The 17,567-nt window shown below is 28.7% G+C and overlaps 3 protein-coding genes across 3 annotated transcripts; all 3 read left to right on the forward strand.

Moving 5' to 3' along the window:
* Positions 1-794: 794 nt before the first annotated feature.
* LOC108341454 (uncharacterized) lies at positions 795-2,892 on the forward strand. The gene is made up of 2 exons (XM_017579132.2): positions 795-1,091; positions 2,714-2,892. The coding sequence occupies exons 1-2, from the start codon at positions 845-847 to the stop codon at positions 2,890-2,892; spliced, it is 426 nt and encodes a 141-aa protein (XP_017434621.1). The 5' UTR covers positions 795-844.
* Positions 2,893-10,900: 8,008 nt separating this feature from the next.
* On the forward strand, positions 10,901-14,980 carry LOC108341244 (wall-associated receptor kinase 3-like). The gene is made up of 4 exons (XM_017578938.2): positions 10,901-10,975; positions 11,141-12,056; positions 13,229-13,414; positions 13,533-14,980. The coding sequence occupies exons 2-4, from the start codon at positions 11,189-11,191 to the stop codon at positions 14,756-14,758; spliced, it is 2,280 nt and encodes a 759-aa protein (XP_017434427.1). The 5' UTR covers positions 10,901-10,975; positions 11,141-11,188; the 3' UTR covers positions 14,759-14,980.
* A 1,101-nt stretch (positions 14,981-16,081) lies between these two features.
* LOC108342665 (stellacyanin) lies at positions 16,082-17,329 on the forward strand. The gene is made up of 2 exons (XM_017580459.2): positions 16,082-16,581; positions 16,779-17,329. The coding sequence occupies exons 1-2, from the start codon at positions 16,413-16,415 to the stop codon at positions 17,174-17,176; spliced, it is 567 nt and encodes a 188-aa protein (XP_017435948.1). The 5' UTR covers positions 16,082-16,412; the 3' UTR covers positions 17,177-17,329.
* Positions 17,330-17,567: the final 238 nt, after the last annotated feature.

The following is a 17,567-nucleotide window of genomic DNA, read 5'->3' on the forward strand; positions in this document are numbered from 1 at the left end:
TCTCAAATTCATTCAATCATTCTCCCCCAAATCCATTCAAATGAACAAAGTGTAAATGAGACCAAGAAAAGCACAAGCTCAACACAACAATAAACAAAGGGTATAATGGTCAGCCTCAAAGGTCGCCAACGACAATCAAAAGGAAAAATTGGCCAATGAATAGGAAGAATAGAAATTTTAAAAAGGAAGTTTGAGAATTAACCTAGGTTTTCTAGACTAAAACTTGAAGAAAAAAAAGAAGGAAATATCGCGTCATTTCATGCTCACACGGCTTGTATAAAATAATAAACAAAAGAGCGTAACAGTGACACTTGTGCTGTGTCGAAATGCTGTAAAGAAAAAGAGTTAACATATCATTTTCTTTTTCAAGAATTCTTTATTATAAAATTGATGTTTCTTTACCAAACCTAACATCAAGCTAATAAAATCCAATTGAGTAAATTATTAATTTAAATGGCCATAACAGAAAATATAAATTGCATCAATAACAAAAATGAAAGAAAAGGACTAAAAGTTGTAATAAGAAAATGATGAAATTATTAAACATATATATTACATAAATAGTCTAAATCGAGAAAGAGAAATTGAGATATATTAATGGGTTTGTTGGGAAGAGGCAATAAATATGGTGATTTTGAATTGGTAAGAGAGCAAAGATTGGCGAACACATTGAAAGTGGCTTCATTCTCGTAGAGACTTTTCTCATCTTTCCTTGGACTGAGCTTCTTTATATTATTATGATGATGATTCTGATGTAACAATTTATGACCCTTTGTGGTCTTCACTCCAAATTAATTATCAGTAAATTTTCAAGATTTGGAAAAGTAATTAATCAAAAACTAAGATGCATAGGTCTGCAAGCTGGAACAGGTTTTCTGATGACTATTTCAAACATGCGACGAGTGGTTCGTCTTCAGGACACAGATCATCTTATTCTATGTTCGATGGAAGCCATTTGCCTACTTACGATCCCATTGCAGACTTGGCAAAGAAAGAGAGGGCACGTGTGAAGCTTGCAGAAAATGCAGTGCATCTCATCCCTTTTGTTCTAATTGCTTGTGCCGTCATTCTTTGGCTCTTCTCAAATCCAGGTAAATCATGCATTCAACTACAAATCTTAGCTGTTTTTTTCTTTCTATTTCATTTTTTCATCATCTTAATTTCTTAAATGTATCTTCATAATCTTTGGAGTTCAAATTGAGATTCTTGATCTGTGTTAATATGATAGAACATGTGTAAAATCTTATAAAAATATATAACAAAATATTTATATATAATTTAATGTTTTAAGATTTTGAAGAAAAATGGAATATTTTATTTCTGTTGAAAATTTACATTATGATAATGTTAATTTATTATATATATATATATATATATATATATATATATATATATATATATATATATATATATATATATATATATATATATATATATAAATAGAGCAAACTGTATTTTATAGAATTAAAATTTATTTTTTAACAATTTATTATAATTTTAAGTTTTCAGAATTCAAGTATGAGTATTATATATAAAAAACACAAATTCATTTTTAAGTTTAAATTAAGAATAATATTAATTTTTTATATAAGTTTAAACTATTATTTCATTAACTTTTTAATGAATTTATCCATAAAGTACTCTTTAATTATAAATTTCATGTAAAATATCCTCTTTAAAAAAAAGTTTCACAAAGCTATATATTTAACCTATAAAAATATATAGGTTAAATAAAGAATGTGGTTAATGTCTTAAGACTTTTGAAGAGAAATGTAGTGGTAGGTTTATTATTCATGAATTATCATTAACTATTGATATATCTTCTTCAATTTCATGATTATATATAGTTATTAAAGTTTATATGATTTTATTGTAAAATATTCGAAGTTATTCAAGGGTCTCTTGAGCAAAAAAAAAGATGTTTGAAAGATATATATAGAGCTTGAGTAAGAATGTAATAAATAAAAATTATTTGTGACTGACAGTTTTATATCTCCTTGTATTTCTTATGAATAATCATGAATCAAATACATTAAACACTTAAATAAGAGAAAAAATTTAGTGCTGGTATTAGCCAGAAATAAATATTAATTTATTTTATTTAATGAAATTGCTTTTAAAATATTTGTTATTTTTTATTTACTTGTATTTTTAATTTTTGATGAATTTATTTTGTTCTTGATATATATTAAATCTGAACAAGGATGATTTTTAAAAAATACACATTTTTAATAAAATGAAATATGTAAATGCTACAAGGATGGAAGGGAACATACGAGAGATGTTCATGAAATAAGATATGAAATTTTGAAATTTGAATTTTATTAATAAATCATAACTAAAGTTAGTGTAAAGAATGTATTCTCTTACACCCTTTTCTATAAGTTTTACGAAATTTCATTAAAATGCATTAGAAATTATCAAATAATGAAGAGACGTTAAATATGTAAAGGAATTATTAGATTTTACAGTTTTCAATAAATTTGAATTAATAAAGAAAAACATATTAAAAAAATTGGCCCTAACACTTTTTTCAACATATATTCATTAAAATAAGTTATTAGCACTATTACACGACGATACTATTTGTAATAAATGTACTATATATTTTATTTTGACTATATTTGTTATATTTTAAGAAAATAATATGGCATTTAGTTCTTATTCTTCATTTTGACTAATAAGTATTTTTATTCTTCTTCTTTATTAACAGATGCAGGAGCCATTGGAGATCCCATTGGAGGAAGAATTGAAGGATCAAGTCTTGAAGGGGAAATTGAAAGCGATAGTGATGGAACTCAAATGGGTTTCTTACCTATTGTGAGTGCAGAAGAAGCTTCCACCAAAGATTTTGGTGCAGGAAAAGATTTAATAAATTCAAAGAATCTTTAGTTAATAATAGTTTTAAGTTTATAACTTAGTCAATTTAACATGTATCCAAACCACTCACGTAATATTCTTTAATTCTTGCAATTATTTTCTGATGTTAATCAAAATAAACGCAAGTTTTTTTTTCGTACTTATAAGCTTGCTATATATACATTCACAACATTATTGGGAATTAATCATCATGAAATGTAACAAAAGTGTTCTAGTTTGTAGTTATATATATTTATTTGCAATTAGACCCATATATTCTTTTTCGTAATTTCTAAATATACTATATATTTTTTTTATGAAATTCAAATCAAGAAATTATAGACATGTATGTATCATCTACGGAATTTTATTTACTTGGAGAATCTATTTTTTTCTTTTTTTATAATAAATAATTTTATATTAACTAGAAATAAAACTAGTTTATAAAATATACGTGAATACAAATTTTATCTCATAAATTAATTTTGTGAGATTAAATTAAATTTAAAATCTATCTTTTAAATTAAGGTCAGAATCATATATTATAATTTATTATAACAAAATTAAAATTGTGGTTCATTATTTCACCCACATTATCAGAAAGTTTTTCATTTTCAAATTTTATTCACTGAATCATTAAATTTCACTGAATTAAATCCTAACCTCACAATTGTGTAAAATAATCACTTAGAAACATTGAATTTTTTGCTTTTTAAATCTTGATCTCCTCACGATTTATAAGATTCCTCAAATTCTTCTCTATTTTTATTTTCTTTAAAATATTTGTATATCAAGTTCATCAGAAACCTTTAAATATTAAAATAAAATATAATTAATTAAAAATCAATTATAAAACTGACAATAAAAAAGAGTCAAAATTACTTACATAAAAGTAGTTAACTAATTTGTTCTATAATAATGCTTAGTTTTTCAGTAAAACTTATTCTCTTAATTTCATTTTTTTATTATTAATCTTAAATTTATTTATTTTGTTTAAAAAATGCTTAATTCAGCGTCACTTACACCAACAGTTTGCATATTTAATTAATTCTTGACTAAGCATAGTTAACAAAAATAATAATAAAAAAGATTACAAGTTGAAGAAAAGTCACAGACCAGCAACTAGTCTCCCTGAGTAAAAAAAAAGTGGTTGTGAACCATAAAAAAGATTTGACAGAAAATTTATTATAGGAAGAGAAAAGAACAATAAAATAAAACAAAGATAAGTGACATTGATAAGAAAAACATGAAAGATTTGTAAAATGGTCAAACTCCTCTTAATCTATATTAAATTTTAAATTAATCAATTTGGACGGGTGTTTTACTATTTTTTTTTAATTTTGATATATTCTACCACGAGTATTTGAAAATTTGTAAACAACGCCTACAAGTTTAGGATTTTATTACATCAACACGTATCAAACCAAAACATAAAAAGATATAAAAGAAACTTATAAAAATATCACCTTAAACATGGGTAAAATTTAAAATATTAAAGATCAAAAGAAAACTTCTCATGAAAAAGATTGATGATATTTCTTGAATCAATGCCCTCTAATATTGAAGAAAACCTTGAAACATTTTTTTTAATTAATTGTATATATGAACTTTTAAAGTTGTCAAAATAGCTAATTTGCCTTGATCCGGTCCAATCCATCACGGATTGGTCATTTAGTGAGTCAATCGGATGTTGCTCTCTCCACTACCACCCTATACTTCCTCCACCTCCCCACATTATTTTAAATATAATTATATCCTTAAGTTAAAAAGATTTTTACTTTTACCCTATTTTAAATAATTTGAAACCCTAATTTTACTTTTCCAGCACCCACCCACGGAACTCTCCCCTCGAGAGCGTCTAGAGCATCAACCAGCGTGAGGAAGTATACATCAACGGAGGTGACATCCTTCAACGGATGTCTCCTAATAAAACAAACTCTAAAATAAAAAACGTAACCTTTAAACGGAGGTGACATCTTCAACGAATGTCAACATCCGTTTTTCCTTAAACGGATGTTGACATCTGTTGAAGGATGTCACCTCCGTTTAAAGGTTACGTTTTTTTATTTTAGAGTTTTATTTCAAGGTTTATTCGAATACGGGGAAGCACGACACACACTGCACCACTCCACGCACTGCACCACGAGAGAGATTGCTTGATAATTCTTTCCACCACTACCAACCTTTGCAACTTGTAGTATCTCACAACGACGAAAGAAAGAGAGGAAGAAATATAATGTTAAAATGAAAGAAAATTATTTTACTCATGTACGGGACTAGAATAGGTTATTAGTGAAATAGGTTGTGAATGAGTAAAATTAAAAAATAATAACCCTAAAACTAAAATTTTACTGAGGGACAAAATAGTAAAGGGGAGGTGGAGGGAGAAAGGTGTGGTGGTGGAGGGAGCAACACCCGAGTCAATCTAATCCGGCTCACTTATTAGCAAGCTGAAAAATTTCGAATCCGACTCGACCTACCACGGGTTAGTGGACTAAATGGGTTGATTCACTGACTCACTTAATTATAAGTTTTTTTAAATTAAAATATATATAATTTTTTTAATTCAAATCTAAATAAATTTGAATAATGTTATATTCCAAAGACAATTCAAAATAAAAACAAATATCATAACGTCCAAGTATAATAAAAAAAACAAGCACAAAGGACGAACAAATAAGTTTTTAATATTGATAATTTTTGTATCACTTGTATATTTATAATAAGCTTAATTGCTTACGTGGTCCCTATGTTAAGTGGTTTTTTTTCATTTTAGTACCCGATTTTAAAAGTGCATACATTGGATCCCAAAGTTATAAAAATTATATGCATCACGTTCCTTCCGTTAAAAGTGCATACATTAGATCCTAAAGTTGTAAAAATTGTATGAATCACGTCTCTTCCGTTAAATTCACAGAATCGGAGTTAACTTTGTTTTGACGTAGCTATGAAATCAATATGACTTCTTCTCTTCTCTACTTTTCTTGCAATGTCTCGACTTTTTCTCTCTCATCTATATTTTCTTTTATATTACACACTGTCATTTACTTCTAGTATTAAGTAATTCATTTTTTAGGTAACTGGTCTACGAGTTGTTCTTCTTCTTTTCCATGCTCGTTAAAATGTTTTAATTATATTTTCAATTATTTTTTGTATTTTCCTTTAGAAGATGTTATTTAAAATTTAAATTATTTTTTACAACATCAGGTGATAAATGCTAACCAAGACAAAAAAAAGTTATGAATTACGTAATTAATGGAGAACACAAAGTATTTCATAATTAATTAAAATTTAAAACATTTAATAAAATATATTAAATACTAATTGAATATATTTAATGCATTGTTTAGTTTTTTATACATTGATATAGAGTAAATGACATATTATAGAAAAGAGTTAATAGTGGTGATTACATGCTATTAGATTATTAAAAAAAAGAACTTTCTTATCTTTTCTATTATGTCTATTCACTTGTTTAAATAAACTTCTTAATAACCCGATTTCGTGATATTACATGTCAGATAAATTTAAATATTCTACACAAAAATTTGACATTAATATTTAAATTGCTATTTATTTTTATAAATTTTACAATTAACCCAAACGTTAATGTTTAAAATATTTTCCTTTGTAAGATAAAATGTTAAAAAAATGTTGTTTAAAGATGTAAGTTGCAGAAACAAATTCACCTTAGATATTCTAATGGAAGACTTTATAGTAGAACATCGTTTAATTTTTTTTTAAATTAACATTTACAAGCCACTATATTAAAAATGACTTAGCAAATATTAAATAAAAAATAAATTAAAAAATTTAAATTACTTTTCTTTATCCTTTGTCACTTTCGTAATGGAATGATAAAAATACTAATGTAATAAGTATTGTAGATAAAATATGTGAATATTTAGTATTTATATATAATAAATAATAGATATTTTAATATTTATTTATAAAGAAGTTTGATGTGAGTATTATATTATTTGTTTTATATTCGTTAATGAAAAAAAATTAAAATTAAAATTAAATTAAAATTTTATTACATTATATTTAATTATGATTATAATTATAATTAATGCATTTTTAATTTAAATATATTAAATTTTATATTTTTTTGGCAACTTTTTTAAATTGTATTTTAAAAATCTATAACAAAATTTAAATATTCATGAATATTCGTATGTTTTTAAAAATTTTATAGATAATTTTAATTCGGTATCAAACTATTAACCGAATAAATAATAAGTTTGACTTTTTTTCAAATCAAATAGTTGTAAATATTATCACCCGATCCGAAAACTAAAATAAAATATATTAAGGATGTAACAATAATCACGGCAAAATGTTTTTAAGAAAGAAAAATATTGACTTTATAAAATTAAAGTTAATTTGCACAAAAGAGTGAGAAAGACTAGGATATTGCATGAAAACAGAGGAGTGAGAAGAAATCAGATTTTATAGCCACATAAGTACGAGTTAATCCTGTTTCTGTCAATTTAAGGAAAGGGACGTGATTCATACATTTTTTTTTTTACAACTTTGGAACTCAATATATGTACTTTTAAAACTGGGTATCAAAACTAAAAAAAAATCATAGGACCAAGTAAGCAATTAAGTCTTTATAATATTAGAGTCTTGAATAGATAAGTTTATAATATTTTTCTCTCTTGAAACATTTTTTTATCGTGATCTACAATATAATAAAAAAATATTAACTAATAATATTGAAACACAAAATAATAAATAATTAAATTAAATTAGGTGGATTGGTAAGCCAACCTGGTTCATCACGAGTTCAACCCGGATGAACGAGGTTGAAAACTAATCTACATAAAAAAAATTACATTTTTTAAAACTTAACTCGGCTTAAATCTGTGGTGGGTCGGGTTGATTCATGAATTACAACCCATTAGCACTATAAAATTTAATAAATTTCCTTTATTCAATCTTAGAAGAAACACACAAACATCCATAGTAATCATTTAAAAAAAGAATTTAGTTGTTTTAGTAAATTTTAGTTCGATAAATGTTATCTTCATATTTTAGTCTAATAAATTTATTTTAACAGAAAAGGAAAAAAAGTAAATTTATGTTAAATTGATAATTTGTTTTTTTTAAGATTATTATTATTATTTGAGTTCATATGTATAAGTCAATTTATTTTGAATTTTTAATAAATATTATTTACTTACGCCTCTTATTAGATATGAAATCATAACTTAAGATATTAAAGATCATACACCGGTAAGAGATAATAAGATAAATTTATACTATAGAAATATGGGTGTAAATTTTTTTAAATTGGTTTTCTAATATTAGAGTTAGGTTTAAAATTTATTTTTTATATAGAATAAAAATCATTCTAAGAATATTTTAGTGAGACGTGTTCTTTGATGGATTAAAATATTTAATTTTACACTCAAAATATATATATATATATATATATATATATATATATATATATATATTTAGACGTAAAAAAGTGTATTAGAAATTACATGAATAATAAGACAAATTAAAATATATTTTTTAAAATGAAATCCTATTTTAATCCTAAAAAATGATTAACATATACCGCTTAATTATACTAAAATAAGTAAAAATAAAGTTCATATTATTACTATTAAGCTCAAACGAGCAATTAACTCCAAGAAAAATGATTCATAGACCTTAAAAAGGTCATTGATGTAAGACCCATGTAAAATATTTAAATTTAATAAATAGTTGTTTTTTTTTTATTTATTTTTATAAAGTTAATAATAGTATGGTAAGAAAAAAAAAATTAAAAAATTTATGATAGGTACTAATAATAATAATTTCAAAGGAAGGAGTTAAAAATTTGAGAATTTATTTTAAGAGTTAAAAAAAATGAATAGTAAATAGTAAATAGTGAATAGTGAATAGTAAAAAAATAATAATATTAAAATAAATTGTGGAAGAGAACATTCCACGTAAAACTCAATTATTCAGAGATAAGAATGGTGAATAAAAAATAATTTTTGAATAGTAAAAATGAATAGTAAAAGTGAATAGTAAAAATGAATAGTAAAAATGAATAGTAAAAATGAATAGTAAAAGTTTTTGGCTATAAATAGCCAAGGGGGGGAGGCTGAAAATTTGCACCAAAATTCTAGAGAAATTGTGAGAGAAGAGAGTTTGAAGAAATTCTAGTTGAAGAGGGGAAATTCTGGAAGTTTCCGGAGACTGATTTGAGAAGAGGAAAACTAAGTCTGGAATAGAGGTAAGGGGAGTTACATTTTGTTTGGTATTATTTTGAGTCTTGTATATGTTACTTTTGTTGATCTTAAATCTTGAATGTGAAGTATTTTGTTTCTGTATGATTTTGAATTTTGGATGAGAATATGCTTCTGTGTTTAGATCCAAGTGTGATAGTTGTAAAATGTGATGTTGATTATGTTATGCCATATGTATGCTATTAAATTGTTTATTTTTATATTTTGGAAGGATTAGAAATTGTCTAACCGGCTCTGCCAGATTCAATTTCTTGTTTCCCCAAACATTTTATTGTTTTCCTTATTTGTTTTTATTGTATTTTGGAAGGATTAGAAATTGTCTAACCGGCTCTGCCAGATTCAATTTCTTGTTTCCCCAAACATTTTATTGTTTTTCTTTATTTATTTTATTGTATTTTGGAAGGATTAGAAATTGTCTAACCGGCTCTGCCAGATTCAATTTCTTGTTTCCCCAAACTATTTATTGCTTTACTTATTTATTTTATTGCATTTTTGGAAGGATTAGAAGTTGTCTAACCGGCTCTGCCAGATTCAACTTCTTATTTCCCCATATATGTTATTATTCTTGTTATTTAATTATATTGTACTTTTGGATGGATTAGAGGTTGTCTAACCGGCTCTGCCAGATTCAACTTCTTGTTTCCCCATGAATTTTTATATTAAGATTATTTTTATGATTGTCAAATATTGTATTCTTATATGATCATTTATAGTAATACTTTATTATTGTTAATTGTTTATAATTATCTTGTATGAATTCTATTATGAGTGTTTATTGTGATGTTTGATATGAAATTATTCATTTGAAATATAGTATGAGTCTCGGGGAGAGACTCTAAATTGGCATGGTATTAGTGTATATGTTGATGTTGAGGGTCCTGTTGTTGGTGGTGATCCTAAAACTCTAATAATCTTCCAGTCTCAATTAGAGAAGGATGTGTTATGTTGTGAGAGTAGTAGGAGGTCCTAGTCTATGTTTATAGACATTAATGGATTAACCTTGTGGGTGATGTGATATATTATATTTGGCCAAAATTTTTGTTGTTGAAATCACCACAAGTGCATGACCACCCGAGACTTCCATCAACATTATATCCGGATAATAGAGTCTAGTATGATAATTGCATCTTGCTAGAATTTATGGTGAATGTATTACGTATAATAATAGTGTCATGCTTTTCTTTGAACTTTGCATGGTAGCTCACCCTTACTTGTTTGTTTGTGCCGGAAAAATCTTATTTTTGCGATGATCGTATAATATTTTTGTTATACGGGAGCAGATGAGGGAACGACGTCTGAACCAATTCAAGTGAAGAAGGAAGCAGCAGAAAATTGAAGAATGTTTTAAGAGAAAAAAAAAAGATTAAGAGTGTTTTAATTATGTGTGAAAATATAATGTATTTCCAGTGTGAACTATGTTACTCCTAAATGGAGGATTGTAATATTGTATGATGTTTTCTTTATTAATGAAATAAATTGGGTGTGAGATGTTTTATATTTTAGGGGTGTTACAATTGACACTTAATATATACTTGGAAAAATAATAAAAATCATAGATTTATATAGGTTATTGATGTAATAAAAAAAGGAGATAAAAAGAAAAATCATATACAGAATATGTGTAGATAAAATTAAGACCATTTCTCTGGCTCTAATTAAAAAGTTATAGTTGTAGAATCATTTATGAGGGTTGACCAGTCACAACTTTCATTTAACCCAACTTAAACCAAAAGCTATACCAGGGTTTGCATATTGTATGTCATACTTAACCACACCACAGCACACTACACCATACACACAACACTCTCAGAAAGCAAGGGAAGCCAACTTACTTCATCACCTACTTCTCCTCGCATTCGTTTGTGGTAAACCATCGTATTTCATTCTTACCTACCTTAAAACAAAAGTTGGTTGCTTTGCTGCTTCAAACAAAACATTAACTGAATATTCCACACTCCAAAATGCCTCAGTTTCAATCTTGTTACTCCAAAACTCTTGTCTTTTTTTTCAACCTTGTTGAGATTTTGTAGGTAATATCCAGACTCATATAAGCTCTACAAGGGATCTTTGGTGAAGCCATGGCTATGAACAAAATTCTAAAGCTCATCCAACTTATTCTTCTGATCGCAGTAGCTTCAAAAGCAGTGTCTCAACCCTCTCCAGATTGCCCCAAAAGCTGTGGCAATCTAAGCATACCTTACCCTTTTGGGACACGCGAGGGCTGTTATATGAACGACACTTTCCTCGTCACTTGCAACCATGATAACTCCTCCACGTCCATTCCTCTATTGGGAACAAACAACATACTGGTGCTCAACATATCACTAGAAGATGGGGAAGTTATAGTTTCAAGTCCCGTAGTCCGTGATTGCTATGGCACCAAAAGCAAAAACTCAAACGACCAAAATGGTCTCAATTTGACCCACTTTTCAATCTCACCAAGCAGGAACAAATTCACAGCAGTTGGTTGTGGCACGGTTGGAGTATTCATCGGTTACGATAGCAGCAGAAAACATGTTACAACAAGAGGGTGTGTATCCATGTGCGACACGCTTGGTGAAATCAGAAACGGATCATGCGATGGCATTGGTTGTTGCCAAATCGGTGTTCCCGATGGAGTGTATGGTTTTGCAATGAAAAGTTGGAGTATAAGCAACAACTCCACCGTACGTGACGGTGACTTCAATCCTTGTAACTATGCGTTTACGGTTGCGGAAGGCTATTACAAGTTCGACACAACAAATCTTAAGAGCCTCGAGAATCCGAGGTTGCCCTTGGTGCTTGATTGGGCTGTGGGAAATCAAACGTGCGAAGAGGCGCAACAACATCCTAGTAGCTATGCGTGCAAGGATAAGAACAGTTATTGCCTCGATTCAACGAATGGGATTGGTTATCGTTGCAAATGCAATCATGGTGGAAACCCTTACCTCTACGATGGTTGCCATGGTAATTTCTAATTTTTGGATTAGTATTTTACTTTCTAATATCTCATTTTTAGTAGATTAATTCGTTTATTTATCCTTAAGTAATGGATTCTTCTATGAAAAGTATATTTATGTCAAAAGAATTTAACTTTTTTATATACTAGTGATTCTTTTTATACTATTAATTAAAGGTGGTGGGTTAATTTTGCGAAAGGAAGTGAATTTAAGTAGGCAAAAATGCATGTGTTTTATTTAAAATTAAGGGCAATTTTTTTTAGAATAAATACTTTGTTTAATAAGTTGACCTTAGTTGACTAGGTTACCTCGTAACTTCATGTTGGGTTAGTTAACGTGTAAGCTATATCAACTTGCTTGAGAGTCACTTGCCAGTTTGAATGCATGAACAAGACTAAATTGTCATCAATCAATCAATCACTGTTGCATTTAATATTTGTCTGATATGTGTATGGCCTGATGAACTAATTGGATCTTAAATTTGATCACAATAAAAAATGCTTCTGGGGGTTGGATGGAAAGGGAAAAAATGGACAGGAAAAGATAAGACTATGAAGGAAAAGATAAGACTATGACCCATCTCTTGTCTAGTATACGTAACTTGAGAGATTGAAAGCTGAATAGATATATTTTTTTGAAGTCCATGTTTTAAAGAATTTTATTAATTTAAACATATTCATAATCTATTATTTCCATTTTTATATAATTTTGAAACTAATAGATAAAATAAAAATACGATTGCATTATTGTACTTAAAGACGAAAATAAAAGAAACGTTTCTAGATTTCCTTTACTCAGTTCCATTCAATGTACAAGCCTTAAAGGAAATATCTTTTTTAACAACTCTTTTTTAACAATTTTTTGATAACACTGACGTGGTGGTTTATGATGGGTTGGTTTCAAATATTTTTCTGAAAACAAATTCAAACAAACCAATAAAACAATGACATATGCCCCATTGTCAAAAAATTATTAAAATTTGTTGTTAAAATATGAGGATCCTTATCCTAACTTAGTAAAGAAAACACATTTTTTTTTCTTGATGCTTCATTTTGGCGAATGATTAGTCCTATTTTAATGTTGCTCTCGTTGCATTCCTTGCTATATATATATATATATGATATAGAAAGCCTAGATGAAACCAAAAATGAAATCGAAAGTGCATTTTGTTTGGATCAGATAAGGATGAATGCGCTTTGAACAGCAATCCATGCGTCCACAAGAAAAGCTGCAAAAACGCCCCTGGAGAAGGTTTGAAGTGCTCATGTCCAAAGGGCCACGAAGGAGATGGATTGAGAAATGGCCAAGGCTGCAGACCCAAAAGAGACAAAAACACAGGGAATCTTATTCTTATAATTGGATTGAGTAAGTAAAAAACATGTACATTCATTCACACACAATGTTTCTTACTTTCTAGTTTATATTGTTGGAAGTCAAATTACGTAGCTGAAAACAAAGGATGTAATGTAACTGTTGTTTACAGGTTTGAGCTTAAGTCTATTGGCAGTGGTTGTGGGATGCCTGAACATATACCCTCAATTCCGTGAAAGAAAGCTCATGAAAATCAGAGAGAATTATTTTAAGAAAAATGGTGGCATGTTATTGCAAAGGCAGATTGATCTGGTCAATGGCTCAACCGAGAGAGCCACAATTTTCACTGCTGAGGAGCTCAAGAAAGCCACCGACAACTACGATGATGATAGAATCATAGGCAAAGGAGGACATGGAACGGTGTACAAAGGTATATTATCAAATGGCAGTGTTGTTGCCATCAAGAAGGCCATGGTTTGCAACCAAACCGAGATTGGCCAATTCATCAACGAAGTGGTCGTGCTTTCCCAAATCAACCATAGGAATGTTGTCAAACTACTAGGTTGCTGTCTGGAGACTGAGTTTCCTTTGCTTGTTTATGAGTTCATCACCAACGGTACCCTCTGTGAGCATCTACATTTTGAAGGTGAGGCATGTGGTGATAAACACAAACTTTCATGGACAACACGTTTGAGAATTGCAGCAGAGACAGCAGAATCTCTTGCATACTTGCATTCTTCTGTTTCCACACCCATCACACATAGAGATGTTAAAACAGCAAATATTCTTCTAGATGACAACCTCACAGCCAAAGTTTCTGACTTTGGTGCTTCAAAGCTTGTTCCTCTTGATCAAACTCAGTTAACAACGTTGGTGCAAGGAACCATGGGTTACCTTGACCCTGAGTACTTCCAAACAAGCCAACTAACCGAGAAGAGTGATGTTTACAGCTTTGGTGTTGTTCTTGCAGAACTATTGACAAGTAAGAAGGCACTTTCGTTCTTTAGGCCTCAGAGTCATAGGAATTTGTCCATGTATTTTGTTTCTGCAATGAATGAGGGTCGGTTGGATCAAATATTGGACAAGGAAATCGTGAGTGATGCAAGTGTTGAGTATGTGATAGAAGTTGCTAATCTAGCCAAAAGGTGTCTTAGGTTGCATGGAGAAGAAAGACCAAGCATGAAAGAAGTTGCTATGGAGTTGGAGGGAATAAGGATCATTGAAAAACATTCACTGGGAGGAGCAAAAGATGTTGCATCTCAGGAAGAAACAGAGAGCTTTCTCAAACCACGTTCTCATTTTAGTATTGATCACGGTGATGGTACTGGTAGCAGTACAATTTCTAGGTTCTATGATTTGCATAACCAGATTTTGGAACCACTTGAAGATGGACGATGAACAACAAACGCAGATCGGGATAAGTTGTAAGATTTCAGATTCACTTAGTTGTAACCATACGCAGTTAAACATATATAATATATTAGAAATTTTAATATTTAGAACAACAAAATTTATTTAAGTTAGAGTTTGATTAAATATATGTTAGTTTTCCTTTATACAAAGTGGGTTTTGTTGGACATTTCACAAAGTATCTTTTAGGACTTACTCATCATCTCTTCGATAATTCATGAATTGAATTGGTGTGGTTGATTCCAACCTAATGGGCTTTAGAGAAACACGTTCAGCCCATTAGGAAGGATAACTCAGCCGCAGCTTATTTTAGCATCTTTTGTATTTTAGATTTGTATAATTTAAAATGTAATTTTTTGTATTTTAAAATATATAATTTAAAATAAAATTTTATGTTTTATTTTACATTATATAATCTAAAATATAATTATATTTTAAATTATTTAGTTCAAAACAATTTTTTTTTATATTTGAGAATGCATAACCTGAAATATAAAAATTTATATCATAGTACAATCTAAAATATAAAATTTTATAAGGATGTGGATCAACATCCTAACATTTTCTTCCTATATATTCTGGAATTTGGTTTTTGGAACACACAATAAACAATTCTGGAAAAAAAATTCATAAATCATTCGTCTCCTTTTACGAATAAATATTTTTCGGAAGCTTTTGATGGGGTGAGTGGTGAAATTTGAGTGGGTGCAAGAAGCATTAACTGAAAAGTAATTTCCCAGTAGGTGGGCTGTAGTGGTTTACAGGCCCAAAACTAAAAGTGTAGCCAACTAATCAAATACGAGACGGCGTCTTCTTCATGTAATTAAAATTCGTAATAAAAAAACAATTTATTTTATACTTTAAAAAGTTAAAATCATATTAAAAAAGATAAGGGACAAAATTGAACTATTTGTTGAAAAAATATTTTTATCTATGGGGCATGTTATTTGAGCAACAATTCATATGATAATATATTTTTATTATTTACAAAAGAAAAATTAACAAATTATATTATGTAGTACATAATAATCTACGTTAGAAAACCTTTACCACCACAAGAAAAAAATCTCTCAAAGTGGTGCAATGGTTACACCAATATTTAGCAGAAAAATGTTGTCAGGAAGGTAGAAATCAATACAACAACTTTCCCAATAATATTTTGGGTATTCCTCTCTATTAAGTCTTAAATAAACACACCATAATCATATTTTAGACAAATCAAACTAAGAGAACTAGTGTAAGAAAAAAAAATTGTTTAGTATTTCATTTTAAATACTTTTTTACTTTAATTTATTTTCTTGACCACTTTTAAAAGTACTGTTCCTAATATTAAAGGTTTTGAATTAAAAAATAAAATAAAGGTAGAAAAACATAATCAAATTGTAGCATGACTTAGCTTAATGGCAGTTCAATATGGTTTAACCACTGTCAGCTACCACACAACCCTTTCTCTCCACACCAACCTAATGAAATGCACATTCCAAAGTTGCAATATAGAAGCAACTACTATTTTCTTCTTATTCCATTTCTTAAAATATTTTTCTTATATTTAATTTAGTCATTTTACTGGGTAGGTTATCAAACTCCAAGTATATATATAAGAACTCTATTGTGGTCCAAATAGTTAAAACTCCTTATCATCATGGAAAAGTTACTTTTGCTCTATTGTTCTCTCCTCTTTTGTTTTGCAACTATCACCTTCACATGCTCAGCTACTACTTACACTGTTGGAGATAGCTCTGGTTGGGACATTAGCACAAATCTTAATACATGGATTACTGATAAGAAGTTCAAAGTAGGAGATGCTCTTGGTAAGTATTTAACACTTCTTTCAATTGAAAACAAAATTATAGAAAGGACTTATATGTAAAGATCAAGTATTTGAATTATTTACACTAATACACCCTATATAATAGCTACAACAATATATTGATATACTGATATATTCAACTTATGCAGATACTTCTTGTAGAACTGAAGTTGATAACTTTATTTGATTTTTTTACAGTTTTTCAGTATTCATCAGGCCAAAGCGTAGAAGAGGTTACAAAAGAAAACTTTGAGACATGTAACACCAGCAATGTTTTGGCAACATATGGGAATGGTAACACAACAGTGCCATTGAGAAAAGGTGGGGACATATATTTTGTAAGTGGAAACAAGTTGTATTGTCTTGGAGGAATGAAACTTCATGTTCATGTTGAAGGTGATGATGACAAATCATTTGCTCCAACTATAGCACCTAAGGCTGTGGCTGGATCTGAGGAAAACACTGCCACACTTACAAACTCTCCTTCATCAAAGAAAAACACACATCTTTCAGCTGGAACTCTCAATCATTGCGCAAGGAATGCACTTCAGTTTGTCTGTATTGCTGTTATGGTTGCTGCATATTTTAGCATATAAGGACTGTGACTAAAATTTCTCTTTTGAATGTTATTTTGTAATATTGATTGATGAAGAAAAAGGTCAAAGTTTTGCTTAGTTTGGAGCATACTTTGTACATGACTGAGCACATTAAAGGATATTCAAATTCATGTTGTTTTAACAACACTACCATATTCATTCCTCATGAAAATGTTATGTCTAAGATTTGAAAACCAAGAAGGAAAAGGGTAGTCTGTCTTCTCCTTTCGTGATATCATTTTTCTAACCCTTTTAGAGTCATCAAAAAATATTTTTTATGCTATTATTTTTACATTTTTTTTCTTTATCAATCTAATATTTATATGCTTTTGCATGTAAATTTATTAAATCAATTATATACATCACAGGTTTTTACAATGTATTTAGTTAA

This window comes from Vigna angularis, chromosome 3 (assembly GCF_016808095.1).
Source record: "Vigna angularis cultivar LongXiaoDou No.4 chromosome 3, ASM1680809v1, whole genome shotgun sequence".
NCBI lineage: Eukaryota > Viridiplantae > Streptophyta > Magnoliopsida > Fabales > Fabaceae > Vigna > Vigna angularis.

Excerpts from the sequence above, each read along its gene's own strand:
- LOC108341454 (XM_017579132.2), top strand. The coding sequence starts at position 845 with ATGCATAGGTCTGCAAGCTGGAACAGGTTTTCTGATGACTATTTCAAA. Across the intron at positions 1,092-2,713 it reads TTGGCTCTTCTCAAATCCAG|ATGCAGGAGCCATTGGAGAT; the intron begins GTAAATCATGCA and ends CTTTATTAACAG.
- LOC108341244 (XM_017578938.2), top strand. The coding sequence starts at position 11,189 with ATGGCTATGAACAAAATTCTAAAGCTCATCCAACTTATTCTTCTGATC. Across the intron at positions 12,057-13,228 it reads CCTCTACGATGGTTGCCATG|ATAAGGATGAATGCGCTTTG; the intron begins GTAATTTCTAAT and ends TGTTTGGATCAG. Across the intron at positions 13,415-13,532 it reads TATTCTTATAATTGGATTGA|GTTTGAGCTTAAGTCTATTG; the intron begins GTAAGTAAAAAA and ends TGTTGTTTACAG.
- LOC108342665 (XM_017580459.2), top strand. The coding sequence starts at position 16,413 with ATGGAAAAGTTACTTTTGCTCTATTGTTCTCTCCTCTTTTGTTTTGCA. Across the intron at positions 16,582-16,778 it reads CAAAGTAGGAGATGCTCTTG|TTTTTCAGTATTCATCAGGC; the intron begins GTAAGTATTTAA and ends ATTTTTTTACAG.